Here is a 21044-nt window from a genome sequence, read left to right as displayed (position 1 = left end):
CTATGATTTTTCATTCTAGACAATATAATGATTTTTTTAAACAGAGTTTGTCTAGATATATACAGTACAAACATTTTAAAAATTTGACAACTCACAAAAATATAATTATGCTCTAATATCTAATTTGAATTTTCTTTTATATAGAGACAAGACTTAATTAGCATCTCAGATCTTCTTGCTTGTGACACAAAAAGATACAAACATTTAAATGATAAAATTTTTTAAAATAATAGCATTTATAGGAAACTACTTAAATTCATATTTTAATTTGTGGGATATCTGAATTTTAATACATATATATCCTACAAATGGTTTGCTGTATTTTGTACACTTGCAGGGAGAGTGGAGACTCCCATGAAGTGATGGTGAAGTGTGTATTGGATTTGAATGCTCAATAATGCTGGAGGTAGATAATGAAATTTTTTTGGATTAATTCTCAAAACTCAGTCTTTTTTTTTTTTTTAATCATAATTGTAATTATCCTAATTTATAACACATACAAAAAAACTGTGTTTTATATATTTTGTATTGCATGCTTCATTAAAAAAACAAAATCAAAAACTGAATGTGAATATTTTATTTTGCTATTTATATATATATACACATCTGTGACTGAAAAAAAAAAAAAAAAAAAAAAAGAGCAGATGATGACAAAATCGATTTGCAAAACTGGTGGTGTTGGTAAGAAAATACCCCTTAGTTTGTTTCGTACAAAATTCTGTCAGTATAACAAGTGCATGTGTATATTGGAGCATGCATAAAATAAATTCTCTAATGACAGTGTCAAACCTACTTTCATTTTCTCTATATTAAATACTTTCTACTTTCGTCATAACAATGGCACTAACATCTGATACATTACAATAATAAACAAGTAACAATCACAGAGAAATTAAAACAGTTTCATCAAATGTTAGGATACTGTGAAATCACAGTTCTACGTCTTCACTTTAATACTGATTACCAAAATTAGTATACCAATATCTTTATATATATGTACACATATACGTCGCAGAAGTGATTAAAATATTAAGTACACTTGTTGAATCTCTGATTAGCAGGTGATAAGATGTATCACAGACTGGATTGAAAATGGAATTCTGGAGAAACTGAGCATTAACAGTAACTGCTGAGTCACCTTGGATGTATTCTGTGCGCCTGCCTTGTGGCTATTGGTGTTACACTAGTTGTTGGCCGTAAGGCTGAAAAAACAAAACAAAACAAAAAAAAACAGTAATTAAGAAACAATGAAAACATCACAGGAAGTTGAAGTTTTTCTAACACTGAAACATTAATCAGTAGATTTTGCATTATAAGCAAATCTGCTTTTATGGAACCCTTCTTCACACCATCTCTTCATTTTATAGCCATACCCTTTTTTGTTTTACTTTTTCCCCTAATAATGACATCAGCAACATGGAACAACAATTACAGTTACTTTCATTTCATTCACATAATTAAATCATATTTCATCATGTGATTAGAAGTAAATTGTGATGTTGCTTCACACACTCACCCTATCTCCACTGTTTATTCAATACATTATAAATCACGTTATGAAAAGAAAGAAACACTAAATATATCAAATTTGATTTGATACTATATTAGTATCAAATCAAATTTGATATTGACACTTATGACTTGGAAATTTTAAAGAGATTATATTGGACACAAACAGCATCGGTATGTGTAAATGGAGAGGAAACAGGAGAATTCCCAGTGGAGAGGGGAGTTAGACAAGGAATGCAAGTTATCACCATTATTGTTTAACCTTTATATTGAACAGATGCTTAGAGAGGCACTTGAGGATGTAGAAGGAATAAAAATAAATGGAAGAATCATTAATAACTTAAGATATGCAGATGATATAATGGTGATGGCAGAAAGTGAAAATGGATTACAACAAATTGTTCCAAGAATTGAAAACTCTGTAAAGAGTACAGACTAAGGGTTAATACAAAGAAGACCAAGATAATGATAATGGGCAGAAAAATAGGAGATAATGTAAAGAAAAGATGTGGAGGAAAGATTTTAGAAGTGGAAATATCTTTATTGCTTCTTTTAGTTCTTCCAATTTATTGGTTCAGTACTGATTTGTTCATTATTATTTTCTGTTATTAAATTTGGATCATACCATAAATTCTTATAATGTTCTATCCATTGTTTTCTCTTGTTATTATGCTGATTTGTGCTGTATCTTTCTTTCTTTGTTGTTTAATTTCCTTAATATTTTGTAGGCTATATCTTGTCTTCCATGTATGTCTTCTTTAGGGTTCGTATACGTCCCGTATTTTATGGGATTGTCCCTTATTACGAGTTTGTGTCCCGGCGTCCCGATAAAACTCTTCGGAACGTAGAATTGTCCTGTAATTTGTGGATTTATGTTTAACATTCCCATTCTTAAACATAAAACGTGTAATTGCCAAGAAATCGATATTAGTTATTGATCATAAAATTGTCTTATAATTGACAATACTGACATGTTGTGAGAATAGTGCAACTAGCAGACGTTATAATAACTAAGCACGGCTTATTTGATATGACACAGATCTGTTATGAAACGTAATTAGTTTTATTATTTTATATGCCTTTAAAATGCCGAAGAGAAAGTGTGTTCTCACAGAAAAGCTAAGGACTGAAAATACCCTTTTATTATACCATGTAATTGTGATGGCAAAGTTGACGAAAAAGTGAAATGTACAAATGTAATGCAATATTCAGCATACAACATGGCGGTCAGTCAGACATCACGCAGCACATCGCTACGAAGTGTAAGTAGTAAAGTGTCAGATTATTTTTCTAAAAAAACAATGGGTGAAATGGAAAGAAATCTTGCAGCTGATGAAGCTATATTTGCATATGATGCACGACCAGAGTTTCAGTTCGATGGACTGCACGTCGAAAATAATCCAGCAACTATATGACAAAAAGTTCACTTGCGGTCAAAAGAAGACTCAAGCTATAATTGTGAGTGTATTAGCACCTTATGCAATGGCTTTTTTCAGAAATGAACTTTAGAAAGCTAATTATGTGTCATTAATGACAGTTCTAACCACGGTGCTTTGAAAATAGTTCCAGTTCTAGTTCGATACTTCATACCAGAAGAGGCCATCAAAACTATGGTTCTAGAGTTTTTAGATTTACCATGTGAAACTGCAGACCAACTTACAGAATATGTATGGCAACTAGTGACAAAGTGGAATACTGAAAAGAAAGTTGTTGCCTTGTCAGCAGATAATACTAATACAAATTTTGGTGGAAGTTCCAGAAGAGGAAAGAACAATGTTTTTCATAAATTGAAATCAAAATTGAATCATACATTGATAAGAGTTGGTTGTTCATTGTTGATTTGGTCCCATATCATAAATCATGCTATACAATGTGCAGCTGATACATTGCCCATGGATGTTCGAGCTGTCGTTGAAAAATTATATCAGCATTCTTATATCTATACTGTTAGAATGCATACACTAAAAGGTTTTTGTGACTTTTTAAATACTGAGTACAAGACAGTGTTAGGGCACTCACTATAAAGAAAGGGGTGAGGGCTAGATTCTTCTCTCATAGAGTGGTGCATGATTGGAATTAATTGCCATTAGATGTTGTGTGCAAGTAGTGTGAATGAATTCAAGAGCAGGTATGATAGCTGGTGCGAATAGTATGGCCTTCCTCGATAAGTTCCTGACTCCCTGGAGGGCTCTCTTAATAATAATACTAATATCAGGAATGCATGGAGCTTTATAAAGGTGCTTAAATGAGACAATATTTGATTGTTTCCCTAGAGTTTGAAAAACAAATATGGCGGGAATAAAATGGATGAGCAATCCTGTTATATAAAAAAGCATATGCCAGAAAAGTTACGAATATTGTACGGAAAGCTAAACTGAAGTATGCAAACAAATTAGCTGTTTAGGCTTAAAGGCAACCTAAAGGAATTTTATCATGCTGATAAAATATCAGCATGATAAAATGCTGCAAGCAAAAGAAAAAATGAATGTGGAAGAATAACTTTAAATAATACAGATGGTCCTTATGTCAAAAGTAGATCAGAATGTCAAAATATTGAGTGCTCACTTTATTAAGATTATCAACTAGGTGTATGTAATATGATATGCAATTCTACCACCACACTTGATGAAGAGATGGAAACGCATAAGAACGAAGTTCAAGAGCTGTTGCCTAACCTGGATATCAATTCACCAATAGGACCAGATGGGATATTGGCATGTGCTATGCAAATGTTCAGCCAAAATGGCCTGGGACTTAACATGTTTGTATAATTTAAGTCTAGTTTAGGGAAGATCCTACAGGAATGGAAAGAACATATGATATTCTATTGAACAAAAGTGGTGCAAAAACTGATGTGTCTAATTACCAGCCTATCAGTATCTCTGGAGTGATGGTGAAGATTTTTGAGAAGTTGGTAAGAACTTGTATATAGAAATGGGTTGACAGACAAGTTATACTTTGCCAAGAACAGCATAAGTTTACTAGATGAAGATCATGTTTTAGCAATTCACTCATATTTTATAATAATGTAATGGCTGAGTTGGATCAAGGGAATGGATATACTATGATACAGTTAGACTTTGCTAAGCATTTGATAGGATACCATATGAAAGGCTGTTGCATAAAGTGGCGAATATGGGATTGGAATAAAAACTATTGACTTGGGTAGGTAGGTGACTCCTAGATAGGTATCAAGTCATATGCCTCTGAATCAAAAAATTAGAATAATCAAAGATAATGTGTTGAATGATTTGCAATTTAATTTATTGCATAGAAAATGATTATTACCAGGAATGAATTAGCATCATCTAAATCTATGTATAGTGGTGCCTCGTACTTCGAACGCTTCTAACTTCGAACGTTCCAGAGTTCAAATGCTTGAGAACGCAAGAAATTTGATTTGCAGTTCAAACGGCATTTCTAAGTTTGAACTATAGTCCAGGAACTCAGAGTCATATAGCATTAGACAGTTTTGGTATGCCATTGGGCATGCTTCTCCCCTACTAATTTCCCTCACTCACTTCCCCGTGCCTGCACAGTGTGTGCATCTGTCTCAATCCACTGTGCATTGTCCTTTACTTTACACAGCCTAGTCATTGCACGATAGGGAAGATCCTACAGGAATGGAAAGAACATATAGCTTATGTAGAGAATTTTTAACTGTTTTTGGCATCTTTTTTTATTGCCCATGGCATCCAAGAATGTAGAAAAAACAAAACCTAAAAGAAAAGTTGTAGTATCGACAATTGAGATGAAAAATGAAATTATCATGAAACATGAAAGCGGTACATGTTTGACGGATCTGGTGATGATGTTTTAAATGTCAAAGTCAACGATAAGTAGCATTCTTAAGAATAGGAAGCAATAAAAGCAGCAAATGGAATAGGAAGCAATAAAAGCAGCAAATGTGGCTAAAGGTGTGGCAACATTGATCTCCAGGAGATCACATGTTATTGAAGAGATAGAAAAACTCCTTTTAGTGTAGATAAACGAGAAGTGATTATGTGGTGACGTTATTACTGAGAGAATTATTTGTGAGAAAGCCAAACATCTGCATAGTGAACTTAAGAAACGCACACCTGAGACCAGTACTGAAAATGGGGATTTTAAAGGAAGTATAGGCTGGTTCGATAAATTCAAAAAACCAACTGGGATCCATAGTGTTGTCATGCATGGAGAGGCTGGGAGTGCCGATGTAGAAAAAGCAGACAAATTTGTAAAAACCTTTAAGAGTACATGGATAGTGAGAGATTTGTATCTCAACAGGTTTTTAATTGATGAAACAGGTCTTTTTTTTGGAAAAAAATGCCCAAAAGGACCTATATCACAAAAGAAGAAAGGACGGCACAGGGATATAAACCTATGAAAGATAGAATTACTTTACTGCTTTGTGGTAATGCTAGTGGAGACTGTAAGATAAAGCCTTTGCTCGTTTACCATTCTGAAAATCCACGCGCTTTTAAGAAGAACAATGTCATAAAGAGCAAATTCGGTGTTATGTGGAGGGCCAACACGAAAGCGTGGGTTACCAGAGAGTTTTCACTGAGTAGATTTATCAAGAATTTGCTCTCACTGTAAAAGCTTATCTTACTGAAAAAAATCTACCATTAAAAGTCTCTCTTCTAGTGATGGACAATGCTCCTGCTCATCCCCCAAATTTAGAGGAGGATTTAGTTGGTGAATTCAGCTTCATCAAGATAAAGTTTTTGCTGCCCAATACCACTTCTATCATACAACCCATGGATCAGCAAGTGATTTCAAACTTCACAAAACTGTATATTAAGGCTATGTTTCAAAAGTGCTTTGAAATAACAAATGCCACAGAACTGACTCTTAAAGAATTTTGGAAAGAGCATTACAACATTCTTCATTGCTTACGGATCGTCGATAAGGCATGGAAAGAAGTTTCTATTAAAAAAATGATTTTTGCTTGGAAAAAACTCTGGCTAGATTGTATTTCAGTCAGTGAAGTAGTAAGCTGTGAAGAAGCGTCTGTTGTAAATGAAATTGTGTCTTTGGGTAAAGCTATGGGATTAGAGGTGAGTGATGAGGATGTAGAGGAGTTAATAGATGATCATAAAACCGAACTCAGCACAGAAGAACTTCAACATCTTCACAATCAACAACAAAAAGAAGTGGAAAAAGAAATTTTTAAGGAAGAGAAGGATGCCAAAGGATGCATTTCCAATGCCGACCTTCAAGAATTGTTCTCGGTTGGGGTTAGAACACAAACTATTGTGGAAAAATGGCACCCTAATAAGTAGTGACCAGGAATATCAACTTATTCGATGACAATGTGATTAAAAATATCAAAAAAAATCGTCAGTGCCAAACAATATTAGATAGATTCTTCTCTGCAGAAAAAGAGAACGTGAATCAACATTCTCACCTCCAGCTAAGAAGCAGAAAGAAGACACTTAACAACGGGAACATTATTTTCATCTTTGTGATTTTTATATTAAAAAAATAAATATAAAATTATTTTGTTTAATTTTTTCTGTTATAACATTAAAAAATCTAAAATAGGGATAAAATAAAAAAAATTATTGAATTTTTTGGATATGGGAATGGATTATTTCGGTTCCCATTATTTCTTATGTAAAAATCTCGATTCGGACTTCGAATGATTTATAGTTCGAACGGATTTCTGGAACGAATTAAATACGAACTACGAGACACCACTGTACTTTGTAGATTATATAACCATGTAAACACATAAAAATGTCATATAAATTATAAGAAAACTGTTATTTGAAAACATTCACAAAATTAAAATAATTTTTAATGTGGTTCAACATACAGGCAGTATATTGAACCACAGATGAAATACATTCCTGTGAACATCTTTAGGTCAGATTTGTATGTAACTCAGATCCCTGATGAACAACAGATATACAGTAATAATAATAATAATGCTATAATGGCTCATATGTGGCAATAATAATACAATGTAATACTGTAATAATAAGTTTCAGAAATTGTGCTTAATTGAAACAAACAGAAGGTAGGCTAACATTAACTGGAAGATGATGATGATGATAGAGATGGTGCTAGAGAGAGAGAGAGAGAGAATGCACCTGGTGCTGGAGAATCAAGATTTGATTCTGTTGCTGGAGGAGGGGAGCTTACCAATGAAGTGGTTTTCTTGAAAAAAGGTATCTAGGATTGTTTACAGAGGCTTTTTCTTTTTTTTATCATAAATGGCTTGTAGCAGCTATTCTCATTAACTGCACGGTAAACCGTTCAATGTTAGGATTTTGTTCCTCAAGCTTAGCAAATCCTGCTTCAATGAGATGAAAGGCTTCAGCTAATTCTTTTATGGTAAACTTTCATGGCTCAGGATCTTCTGATTCTTCATGTTCTTGTGTTTCTATCAGTTGCTTCTCTATCTCCATAAGGTCTTCATTGGTTAATCCTCGTGAATGGGACTCTAGTAAGTCAATGACATCATTTTCATTGATGTCCAATTGTAGTGCATTGCCACTATCCACCACAGCTTTTCTGGCTTCAGCAATGTCTTCTTCTGTGAAGCCATGAAAATCATCACAGAATTGAGGTCCACCCCTTTTATTGTCCACCTTGAAGAGAAAGGTGGACTTTCACCTTTCTCTTCGCTGCAAGCTCACATGGACTTGTAGTGGACTTTCGCTTTGGAGTCATGGTCAAAAGGGTAATCACAGACTAACAAAATTGAATAAAAAAGTTAAGACAAAAGTGATGCTGTGCGTAAGTGACCATAAAACCGATGAGACTATCCGCTACCATAAAGATGCTGGCCAATAAACCACTTATGCCATGCGGGTTTGTTTACATGCGAAGAAGAAACTAGTTCCCAAATTATTAATTTAATAATTTAATTATTAATTAACATTATGGAGAGCCTTGGTAGCTCATTTGTAAGTACGGAATGCCATAAGTTGAGTCATCCATAACCCGGGGACCACCTGTATTAGAATATTCCAAATTTTTCCGATTGGTTTTGAGGAGAGCATAGAAATAGCATATATTTCAGTAGTTGTGGGACTGACTCTCTGTGAGGAATCATTTGCATGTGGATTTCCGTTAATCATTTGCTAAATGTGGGTTGAATGAGTGACATATCAAAAGCTAAGAGTTTTGTGTGGTGTCTCTACACAAAGAAGGCCAAACCGAAGAGGTTATAGTTAAAGAACTGAAATGTTCTCAAGTAAGCATAAGTTGAATATTGAGAGAATATTCTAATAATCAGAGTTTTCAAAATAATCACTGCAATAGCAGTCGGAAGGTAATAACTACATCAAGAGACGAGAGGAGATTGAAGAATATCATGAAGAAAACCACTTCTGAAGTGCAAGATATTTTCATAGGCGATGGAAAGAACTAGGTGTGAATGTGTCTAAATCTACAATGTCGGGATGACTTCACAAATTGGGTTTTAAATCACACGTGACTAAGACAAAACCACTTATGATTTCCAAGTAAAAAGCAGTTAGAGTGTGATGGTGCAAGCAAAGAATGTTGTGAGGTCAAGTGGACTAGAAAAATGTACTTTTAGTGATAAAAGTATGTTTTATGTGTCCCATGATCATCATGGGATATGTGTTTGGCATCTTAAGCAAGAAGTGTTTGACAAAGAATGTATGAAATATTCAGTGAAATTTGCAATTTCTCTCTTTCATGGCATGGGCTGATATGACCACAGAGAGTCCAGATAGGCTGTGTATTGTGTGAAAGAGTCAGTTTCAAAGTGTACCAAGGAATTCTTGAGCACTTTATATTACTGGCATTGAAAGATTTATGTGATGGCGATTTCCTTTTTCAGCAAGATTCAGCTTCTTGATATACTTCCAAGACAACTACTAAATCGCTCAAAGAAAGGTAAATCAATGCAATTCCTTGGCTGGCAAACTCACCAGATTTAAACCACTGAGAATTTGTGGGAAATTATGAAGAAATGTCTTCAAGAAGTTGCTCTAAGAGACAAAAATGAATTTGTTACTAGTGTGCAGACCATATGGGCATGTTTTGATAAAAAAAGACTGTGAACTGCTATTAAAGAATATGTCCAACCATTTATGAATGGTCATAAAACCTAAGGGAGGGGATGCAACAAAGTACTAATTATCATGCTCATCATACCATTCCCTTTAACTGTAATATTTGTGCATTTATTTTTGCATTATTCTAATATTTTGAACCATGTTAAAAATTAGTCTAATTTTGTGAATGTTTTCAAATAACAGTTTTCTTATGATTTATATTACACTTTTATGTGTTTATATAATCTACAAAGTATGTAGATTGATTTAGATGATGCTAATTCATTGGGATGCTTAAGGGTCAAAGCTTTATAATGGAGAGGAGACCTTCACATAGCCTTTAAAGGAATGCGGAGAACCGACCAGGGCTTCTGACCTGATGTCCAATCCTCATCTTCTCGTGGTGCACCCTATTACGTATCTACCTGGATACTGAATGAATGAGGATGGGCTGGCAATTTGGGATTTTTACACTTTTACCCTTTCATCTCATTCTGCCTGAACACCAGATAGTTAATGGGTCTAGGATATATATATATATATACTTACATCCTAACATACTTACTAAAGTGGTTGCGTAACATCTAAAGCATCTCACACTTTCTTGAATATGGAAAGCAAGAAAGTATCTGATGATTTCTTGATTTCCATATTCATTAAAGTTATTCTTCTGTGGTCATTATTTTCTTTTACTTGTCAAGTAACAAATTCTCATGAATTTCCCATTGCCTGTAAGACTGTTTTTCATAGCTATGGTCAAGAAAACAGTATCAGAGTCTAATCTTTAAAGGTTCCTGTGGCATAACTATAAACAACAAATTACAGTACAGATGTTTCGTAGAAATATCTGTACTTTCATTTCATTAAAGTTAATTACTGTGGTTATCAGGCAGATTTTTTTCGTGCAGAAAAAAACCTCCTCTCAGTTATTCAAAGCTGTATAACTGAGAGGAGACCTCCACATAACCTTTAAAGGAATGCAGAGAACCGACCAGGGCTTCTGACCTGATGTCCAATCCTCACCTTCTCATGGTGCACACCCTATTAGGTATTATTATTACCGCAAGACCTCATGGAGTCAAAGACTCATCTGGGAGGTTCTTTTATCACACACACACAGCTCATCATACCGTGTCTTAAATACACTCAAACTCCTTGCAGACACCACACTCTCAAGCAAGGCATTCCAATCATTCACAACTCTGCATGAAAAAAACCTGCCTCTCACTCCCCTACTCACACCCCCTTTTATACAGTTTCCAGGGATGACCACTGGTTCTCCACTTATTTTATGTAGAACTTCTCTAGCATTAATCCTATAACAACCCCTTACCAACCTGTAGGTCTCTATCATATCTCCCCTCTTCCTCCTGTCCACCAGACTCTGCAAATTACATCTTCTCAACCTTTCCTCATACTTGACATTCCAGAGGACAGAAACTACCTTACTCAGTTGCCTTTGGACCCTTTCCAACATCTCTTGATCCTTCTGAAAACCAGGTGACCAAATCTGGGCACTATAGTCCATGTGTGGTCTAATCAAAGCCTTATACAACGGAACAACAATCTCCCTGCTTCTACACATCAGTGTCCTCCGCATTATTCTCAGAAGCCTTTGTGTTGTCTTCACAATTTTGGCTATGTGTCCCCTAAATTTCAGATCGTTATCCACTATCATCCCTAGATCTCTTATTTCCTCCACCTCCAACAATATATCCTCACCAAGTATAAATTCTGCATCCCATTTTTGTTTTCCAAATTTTAAAACCTTACATTTTGCAACATTGAACTCGCATCCCTATTTTCAATATCCATGTATCTACTTGGATATTGAATGAATGAGGATGGGCTGGCAATTAAGGATTTAGCTGACCAAATAGTATTCTTATTGGCTTAAAGCAAAATATAAAATAATGGTAAAAAATGACAGAATTTCATGCCAGCTGGGGTGTGGCCCGGTTAAACAAGAACAACGTTGTTTTTGCCAGGGAACCAGGGTGAACAGCGAAAAGTCAGCTACTGGAACAAATCCTGAAACACATTACAACTCAACATTGAAAGAGTTCAAAATCGACATAATATGGGTGACTGAGACAAAAAAGACAAAAACTGGTGAGATCTTTCTGAGCAATAAATACAAAATGTTATATTCAGGCAATAGAATCAAGGAAAAGAAGGATAACTACAGTATTCAACACTAAATACGAGGCTAATCTTCTTGAATGGCAGGCAATATCAAGTAGAGTGATGTGGACAAATATCAAAACAGGGAACTGGACAATGAGACTTATTTGTGACTATGGTCCCAAAGAAGGTTCTACTAAAGTAGAAGTGGAGGAATTTTTTCAGGCTTTAGAGCAACTGACACAAAAAAAAAATTGGTCCTTTTAGGGGATCTAAATAGCAGGAGAGGAGAGGAAATGATTGTCAGACATACAAAAATATTTTGGGAAAATTTGGAGAAAAGAGTAAAGCTAATAATAATGGCAAATACCTGTTTGATTTCTGCTCATGACATGGACTGGTTATTATTACAAACGCAATGTTCCAACATAAAAATGTGCATAAATTACCATGGAGAGAAGTGGCAAGGAATAAGAAGTCTCATTGACTTATGTTATTGTTAATAGTGATGTTTTCTCCATGGTGCAGGATATCAGAGTGTACAGAGAATTTGAAATTGGAAGTGATCACCATTTAGTCTTGAGCAGAATAAAATTGAATTTCATATTGAAAAGAAGAACATGTAAGAAAGTTTTAAAGTGAATAAAAGTTGAGCAGCTCTCAGATGTGAACTGTAAACTAAAATACACAAACATTATTCAAGAAAAAATGAAAGAGTGAGATCAGAAACCAAACCTTGGAGATGAAGCAGGCTCTAAAAATTAGGCGATCCTGAAAGATCGCCCATTTCAGCATTGTTCCAATCAGTGACAGGTTCACCCCATCACCGAGAATTTCTCAGCATAGACTCTACCCAGTTACAGGGAGCCAGATCCAAAGGTGATACTAAGGTTGAAGTAATGCAGAAGTCATATTTTCATATACGAGTTACTAAAAGTTGTCACACATTATTATTAAAATACTCTGGATTAGAGATAGTCATTGGAAGTTTTTCCACTTGGTTATACTATAAATAAAGATATCAAGAAATTATATTCTTGGTTTAATCCTTTTTTTCAAGTGTAAGGAAACAAAGTTTTTCTCTTGGAAAAAAAAAATTATAAGCAGATAGAGGGTACCTGTATGAGGTCTCCCCCTTTCACTCCTCTTTTCCAATTTTTTTTATGAAAGATGTTGAAAAACAAACTCCTGATTCAGCCCCTCTCATACCTTCTATCTGGTCGAGATATATAGATGAAGACTTCTTTATTTGGTCTCATGGCCAGACACGTTAGATACTTTTCTATGTCACCTCAATAGTCTTCACCCTAGAATCCAATTTAGAATGGCAAAGGAAACTAATAATTGTCTGGCCTTTCTAGACACCTTGGTCACCTGCCTACCTAATGGTAACCTGTCCTTTTCAGGAAACTCACCCACACAGGCAGATACATTCACCAACTTTACCATCAACACTCCACCCCTTCTCAACAATACGGTGTCATTAAAACAATAACATATAGTGCTTATAATTGTTCCAGTGAAACCTCTCTTGCAGCAGAACTCAATCATCTGCACTACATTAAAATCAATACTTCCCATGGTTGTAATGCTATCACCATCCCCTATATCTGAGGCACATCAGAAAAAATATCCAGAATCTTAAAGAAATACAATCTTTGCACCACTTTCAAGCCCCTTAAAACTAGTTACCCTTATCTGCTCCACTAATCCCTTCACTCTCAGTTCCAGGTGTATATAGAGTTCGTTGTTCCTGTAAGTTGGTCTACTATGGACAGATTGGAAGATCAGCTACCATCCAAATGGAAGAACATAAAAAAAGATACCTGTAGTCATGACTATGGTTAATCTGGCCTTGCAGACCATTTCTTGGAGACAACTCACAGAATCAACTCAATAAGAGAAAGGCTGTTTTTAGAATCTGCTGCTGTTCCCAAGAGTTTACATCCTAGGCCACCGACACATGTCCATAGAGGGCGTCTCACCTAGTTAGGACTCTAGTCTTTCGTTCATGTGTTTCAGTTAGTTTTGTGCTACCTTTGCATGCATGTGTGTGTTTGTTATAAGTCTCATTTTGTACTCCCTGACAAAGATTTTCCCTACTACTCCTAAATTTAACTTCTTCTCAGGTCGCATTTTACATAAATGTGGAAGCTTCAGATACTCCATATTATTTAAACAATTTTTCTAAGAATCATCAGTATCCTATGCATACCAAATGAAGCTTACCTTGATCAGTAGCTGTCTTTCTTACTTTATACAAATCCTTTGGTTCATTTGTGTAGTTTAGTTTACAGTTCATTTGTGTTGTTTTAGTTTACAGTTCACATCTGAGATGTGAACTGTAAACTAAAACAACACAAACATTATTCAAGAAAAAATGAAAGAGTGAGATCAGAAACCAAACCTTGGAGATGAAGCAGGCTCTAAAAATTAGGCGATCCTGAAAGATCGCCCATTTCAGCATTGTTCCAATCAGTGACAGGTTCATCCCATCACCGAGAATTTCTCAGCATAGACTCTACCCAGTTACAGGGAGCCAGATCCAAAGGTGATACTCTCAGATGTGAACTGTAAACTAAAATACACAAACATTATTCAAGAAAAAATGAAAGAGTGAGATCAGAAACCAAACCTTGGAGATGAAGCAGGCTCTAAAAATTAGGCGATCCTGAAAGATTGCCCATTTCAGCATTGTTCCAATCAGTGACAGGTTCACCCCATCACCGAGAATTTCTCAGCATAGACTCTACCCAGTTACAGGGAGCCAGATCCAAAGGTGATACTAAGGTTGAAGTAATGCAGAAGTCATATTTTCATATACGAGTTACTAAAAGTTGTCACACATTATTATTAAAATACTCTGGATTAGAGATAGTCATTGGAAGTTTTTCCACTTGGTTATACTATAAATAAAGATATCAAGAAATTATATTCTTGGTTTAATCCTTTTTTTCAAGTGTAAGGAAACAAAGTTTTTCTCTTGGAAAAAAAAAAATTATAAGCAGATAGAGGGTACCTGTATGAGGTCTCCCCCTTTCACTCCTCTTTTCCAATTTTTTTTATGAAAGATGTTGAAAAACAAACTCCTGATTCAGCCCCTCTCATACCTTCTATCTGGTCGAGATATATAGATGAAGACTTCTTTATTTGGTCTCATGGCCAGACACGTTAGATACTTTTCTATGTCACCTCAATAGTCTTCACCCTAGAATCCAATTTAGAATGGCAAAGGAAACTAATAATTGTCTGGCCTTTCTAGACACCTTGGTCACCTGCCTACCTAATGGTAACCTGTCCTTTTCAGGAAACTCACCCACACAGGCAGATACATTCACCAACTTTACCATCAACACTCCACCCCTTCTCAACAATACGGTGTCATTAAATCAATAACATATAGTGCTTATAATTGTTCCAGTGAAACCTCTCTTGCAGCAGAACTCAATCATCTACACTACATTAAAATCAATACTTCCCATGGTTGTAATGCTATCACCATCCCCTATATCTGAGGCACATCAGAAAAAATATCCAGAATCTTAAAGAAATACAATCTTTGCACCACTTTCAAGCCCCTTAAAACTAGTTACCCTTATCTGCTCCACTAACCCCTTCACTCTCAGTTCCAGGTGTATATAGAGTTCGTTGTTCCTGTAAGTTGGTCTACTATGGACAGATTGGAAGATCAGCTACCATCCAAATGGAAGAACATAAAAAAAGATACCTGTAGTCATGACTATGGTTAATCTGGCCTTGCAGACCATTTCTTGGAGACAACTCACAGAATCAACTCAATAAGAGAAAGGCTGTTTTTAGAATCTGCTGCTGTTCCCAAGAGTTTACATCCTAGGCCACCGACACATGTCCATAGAGGGCGTCTCACCTAGTTAGGACTCTAGTCTTTCGTTCATGTGTTTCAGTTAGTTTTGTGCTACCTTTGCATGCATGTGTGTGTTTGTTATAAGTCTCATTTTGTACTCCCTGACAAAGATTTTCCCTACTACTCCTAAATTTAACTTCTTCTCAGGTCGCATTTTACATAAATGTGGAAGCTTCAGATACTCCATATTATTTAAACAATTTTTCTAAGAATCATCAGTATCCTATGCATACCAAATGAAGCTTACCTTGATCAGCAGCTGTCTTTCTTACTTTATACAAATCCTTTGGTTCATTTGTTAGCTGAACATGATTGTCAACATCCTGATTTCTACAAAGAAAATGGAGATACAAATTTAGTTTATAACTTATTTCTATGATCTTGAGGATTGCAGTCAACTCTCACTACTACAGCCTTGTGAGAAGTAACTCACTATAATGAGAGATGACTGTATTAATATATCGATAAGAATAAAGGTGAGGACTTTTTGGCATTGGGTGATGCACCCTTGCCACAAGTCATAGGATTAGTGAGATTTGGCTAACAGTATATGAAGTAGTTACAGGGAAAGAATGTGAGGGGCATAGTATTTTCAGGAAAGATAGAGAGAGAGAACAGGACAGGTAGGTAGGGGTCTCAGTCAAGGCAGCAGATAAATTACAGCCAAAGAGAGTACGTTCCTTTCATTCAGTGAAATTAAATGAACAGCACTCATCATACTGGATTTATGGTGTCAACTACTGTCTAATACTAAACTCACCTTGACTAACCTTCAGTGTTACAAAAAATCCAAGTAAGATTAATAAACAATTAATAGCATCAGTCAATCAGAATACAAGGTATCCCTCGATTAACGCGGTTAATTAATCCCTCGATGTCACCGCGTATATCAAAATCGCGTTAATCAAATCTAATAATCAATGGTAAAAAGTACAATTCTTCCCTGATTGATTACTGTACTAATAGTTCGTTTTATATGGTACTCTTTTAGGAAAGATAAAAAATGAATGCAAAGTAAATGTTTAATAAATACTTGTACCTACATTAGTTACTGCAATTTTTTTTAATCAAAAGAAGTTATAAAGAGTCGTTTGAACAGTTTTAGTTTTTTCTTATCGACATAAATTCTACGATAACAAGCAAAATGACTCTCCAGACCTCGGCAAATAAGCATTCTTCGATTAACACACCTGGATCCATATCCATTACTTGCTGCTTAAGCGATTCTAAACTGCGAAATATTCCATTCATTTCTTTGACTGTTATTACCTTTGGAACCTCATCTTCACGTTCCATTTTATTCGTTGTCTTCATATGTGTGTTGTTCAATTTCAAGAAGATCGTTGTCACTGAAATCTTTGGAATTGGAATCCAATAATTCTTTAACATCTTCTGCATCAACACCATCAAAACCAAGGTCTTCACCAATTGCAATGATTTCTTTGACCACGTTGTTCACAGGATTTTGAAAACAACCTAAGTCATTAGCGAATTCTGGTAGAAGGTTTTTCCAAACAGCTTTCATGCAACTAGAAGACACTTGCTCCCACGAGTCATGAATGTTCTCAATTGTGTGTTTAATGTTAAATTTTTTCCAAAATTCGTGAAGCATAATCGCATTTTCTCCCGTTGTTGTTTCTACTGTCTTTGAGAATGTCTTTTTAAGAAAATAGGCTTTGAAAGTTGCAATGACACCCATGTCCATGGGTTGTAGCAATGATGTCGTATTTGGTGGGAAAAATAAAACTTTCACATTCTCACACAGATCATTAAGAGAATTTGAATGACCAGGTGCGTTGTCTAAAAACAAAAGAGCTTTGACAGCTAAGTTATTTCTCTTGCAATGAGTTTCAATTGCTGGGCAAAAATAAGTCAAACCAATCTTTGAATAGACTTTGGTTAACCCAAGCCTTCTGATTCACCCGCCAAATTACAGGTAAGAGTTCTTGTTACATCCTTTTAAAGCCCTTGGGTTCTGAGTTCGATAGACAAGCAGTGGCTTCAATTTAAAATCTCCATTAGCATTCCCTTCAAGCATAACAGTTAAGCGACCTTTTGATACTTTATAGCCAGGCTGCACTGAGCCTTTTTTTGATATAAAAGTTCTAGATGGCATTTTTTTCCAATAGAGTCCAGTTTCATCTACATTGAAAATTTGGCGGTAATCGTAATAATTTTCTTCGATAATTTTCTGCAGCTCAGCAGGAAATGTGGATGCAGCATCTTCATCTGTTATTTTCACATTCTTTAGTCCAGCCCTAGATTTAAAATTTCCAAGCCAGCCTTTGCTAGCTGTGAATTTTGAATTGTCGTCTTTATATTTAGTCTCTTTAAGTCTTGAAAACAGGCTTAGAGCTTTGGCCGTGATATTAGAGGCACTAATTGGAATTCTCTTTGATTGCAGTCTTCCAGCCAAATAATCAACAGATCTTCCATTTCAACCATTATAGCACTCCAATTACCTGTGCATTGCATACTTGCAGATGTTGATGCCACTTTACCTTGCTCGCAATGCTCATCAGCTTTGGATAAAATAGTCCGTATTGTAGACTCGTTAAAACCAAATTCGCATCCGATCTTACTTTTACTTTCACCACGTTTAAATCTTTTAATTATATCAAGTTTTGTATCTATCTACCTTACTCTTCTTTTTTTCACTTAATGACCTGGTTGTGGGATTGCTCTTATTCTTCGACATGATCAATGGGCTGTAAAATTTATGAAGAACGTAATTTGTAATTATGTACAACAGAACAACTGGAGCTTGTAATGCACCCACTCTTAGCAGCGAAGTAACTGGCTGGCACTTAGCCTTGTGGCGTGATTTTCTCGGGATTTTCCCAGCCTCATGGGGTGATTTTCATGATTTTCACTCATTGTTGATTCAACTGTCTTTGAGAATGTCTTTTTAAGAAAATAGGCTTTGAAAGTTGCAATGACTCCCATGTCCACAGGTTGTAACAATGATGTTGTATTTTGTGGAAAAAATAAAACTTTCACATTCTCACACAGATCATTAAGAGAGTTTGGATGACCACGAGACTAACAGCCTCATGACGTGAGCATGATTTTGCATGGTAAATTTAAAGGCGCGTTAATCAAAACTCTTGCTGTGTATATCAAGGGATTTCTGCAATTAATTTCGCCGCAATAATCAAATCCGCGTTAAGGAAGGGATACCTGTATTCTTATTTATCACATATGGTTCCTACATCTTACTTTTAGTTTTGATACTTGATATTATTGTATTTGTTATTACTGTACTGTTTGTATAGATCTTCGTGCTATTGTCAACTGTAAAAAAACTATATAATCTAACCTCTTTAAAAAGTTTCTTGATACTGCTTCAAATTCATCCAAGAAGGATGAATTTGAAGGATGAATTTAAACAATATAAATCATGCAAATATTAGGTTTTTAAGATCAAATTTTGATAATTTAATGTTACTTTTCTCAGAAATCGAACCATATATAGATGTACTAGTCTCAAGTGAAATATGGATCAAACAACTTGATATTGATTGTTATTCTCTCATTAATTACGAGATGTATTATGGCTGTTGTGATTATAATCATTCAGGTGGATTAATTCTGTATGCTAGGAAAAATATTTTCAACTTTCATAAACTGGAATCAAATATGCATAGTGCTGAAACTGATGATTTATGACACAGTAATACTTATATTTGCTATATACTGTGCACATGATGACCCGGTTGATATATTTCTATCAGAGCTAAATGATGTCCTAAAGACCTTTTGAACACAGGAAATTTATAGAACACTTAAAGATTGCTTCAGTTATTCTGCTATTTAAACAGAAATGACATTAGAAATTACAGACCAATATCTATACTATCCACAGTCTCAAAGGTTACTGAAATGCTAATGGAAAAAAAAAATGATTAAATGGCTATCTAAATAACACATCTAATCAATATGGATTCGATACCGAAAAAGTGTTATTGGAGTTCTATAAAAACAGTTTATAGTAGAATAAATAAAGGAATGTACACAGCAGCTGTTTTTCTTGGTATATCTAAGATGTTTGACTGTTCATCATGCCCTACTACTACTATAAATGTCTAAATATGTCATTAGAGGAGTTACTTAAGATTGGTTCAAATCCTATCTGAATAACAAAAAAACAATATACCAGCTACAGCTCATTCAATAGTGCAACAAAAATAATAAAATATAGATCCTGCAAGGTTTGGTGCTAGGACCCATCCTATTTTTGATATATGCTAATGATCTGTGTAAATACACACTTTTAGCAAAATTATATCGTTTGCTGGTGATACACCATTAGTATACACCAAAATGACCCTTGAGGATCTAGAAAATCGGATTAACCATGATATGTTGAAACTAAATAAGTGGTTTAGAAATAATGGTATTAAAATTAATATTGATGAAATGAAGTATATGTACTTCACATTAACAGGTAAGGTAGATCACAATATAACTATACAGTGGAATGAAACGAAATGTAGTGCTATCCAAAATTGTAATTGTAGCTTAGTCAAACAAAATCAGTCAAGTATTTGGGCCTCCATATCGATAGCAATATGAAATGGAACTCCCACATCACATTTTTAAAAAATAAGTTCAGATTCTTAATAACAGAATATATTATGTTAAAAATTTGTAAATGGGGCATTTTTAAGATGCTTATATTATTCTTGGGTAAATTTCTCAATGCAATATGGCATCACCTGTTGGGGTGGTTGAATGCACGTAACTATAGCCATTACGTGCATTCAACCAACGACCTGTTTGGCATTGATAATATTTTGCCATTACAGAAACTCTATCTTTATTGTTGTATATTATATGTAACAAAGAAAGTTGTAAGTTTTTCAGTATATAATGCAGACTGTGGCTAGGACTTACTGGTAGTACCCAAGGCAAACAAAGAAATTTTTCATAAATCCTTTGAATACCTAGCAACAAGCAGCTACAATAAACTCCCAAATGAAATAAAATTCAATAATCTCAAAATATGCTTTCAGAAAAAAGATTGAGAGCAATGTTCCCTCAAATTTTTTGCTGTGAGTGTGCACAGAAATTTGTGTGTGTGTGCAAAATTTGCCTTCTTTTGAAAAGTATATGCGCACCCACGAGTCACCATACTGATCATTTAAGCAAAAAAGTTAAAAGATTTTAGTTCACTCTTTACCTTCTGGTGTCAATGGGACGTCAGCCAGGTCACCCCAACTACCCACTGTGTTCCCACACATGGCAGTAGCCTCCCCAGTAAACAGTCGGAAATCATGCTTCACAAGCCTTGGGCAGGACTCGATCCAGAGACTTCGCGCATGCGAGGCCAACACGATACTGACTGTACTAGATAGGATTCTAAGTATGTGTATTATTACCATCACCAATGGTAAATATTAAATACAATATTGTATTTAATATTTAACAGTCACCAGTAAGAAATAAAGTAAAAAAAAAAAAAAGATAACACTAGTGGCTGATTGCCTTTAATTAAATTTTCTAACTTT

The 21044-nt window shown here is 35.0% G+C and overlaps 1 protein-coding gene across 3 annotated transcripts in view; it reads right to left on the bottom strand.

Moving 5' to 3' along the window:
* Positions 1 to 562: 562 nt before the first annotated feature.
* LOC150107973 (katanin-interacting protein-like) overlaps positions 563 to 21044 on the bottom strand; it is a 726539-nt gene continuing 706057 nt past the window's right edge. For all 3 annotated transcript variants that reach the window (XM_090415492.1, XM_090415493.1, XM_090415494.1), the window contains 2 exons: positions 15782 to 15864; positions 563 to 1202 (listed from right to left, as the gene is read on the bottom strand). In XM_090415492.1, the coding sequence (XP_090271618.1) occupies positions 1135 to 1202; positions 15782 to 15864 (151 nt within the window). In that variant the 3' untranslated portion in view covers positions 563 to 1134. The remainder of the gene's footprint in view (positions 1203 to 15781; positions 15865 to 21044) is intronic.

The sequence above is a fragment of the Typopeltis vanoorti genome, chromosome 3 (assembly GCF_054136105.1).
Source record: "Typopeltis vanoorti isolate ZY-2024b chromosome 3, IOZ_Tvanoo_1.0, whole genome shotgun sequence".
In the NCBI taxonomy this organism is placed as follows: Eukaryota; Metazoa; Arthropoda; class Arachnida; order Uropygi; family Thelyphonidae; genus Typopeltis; species Typopeltis vanoorti.
This window is presented reverse-complemented; position numbering and strand designations above follow the sequence as displayed.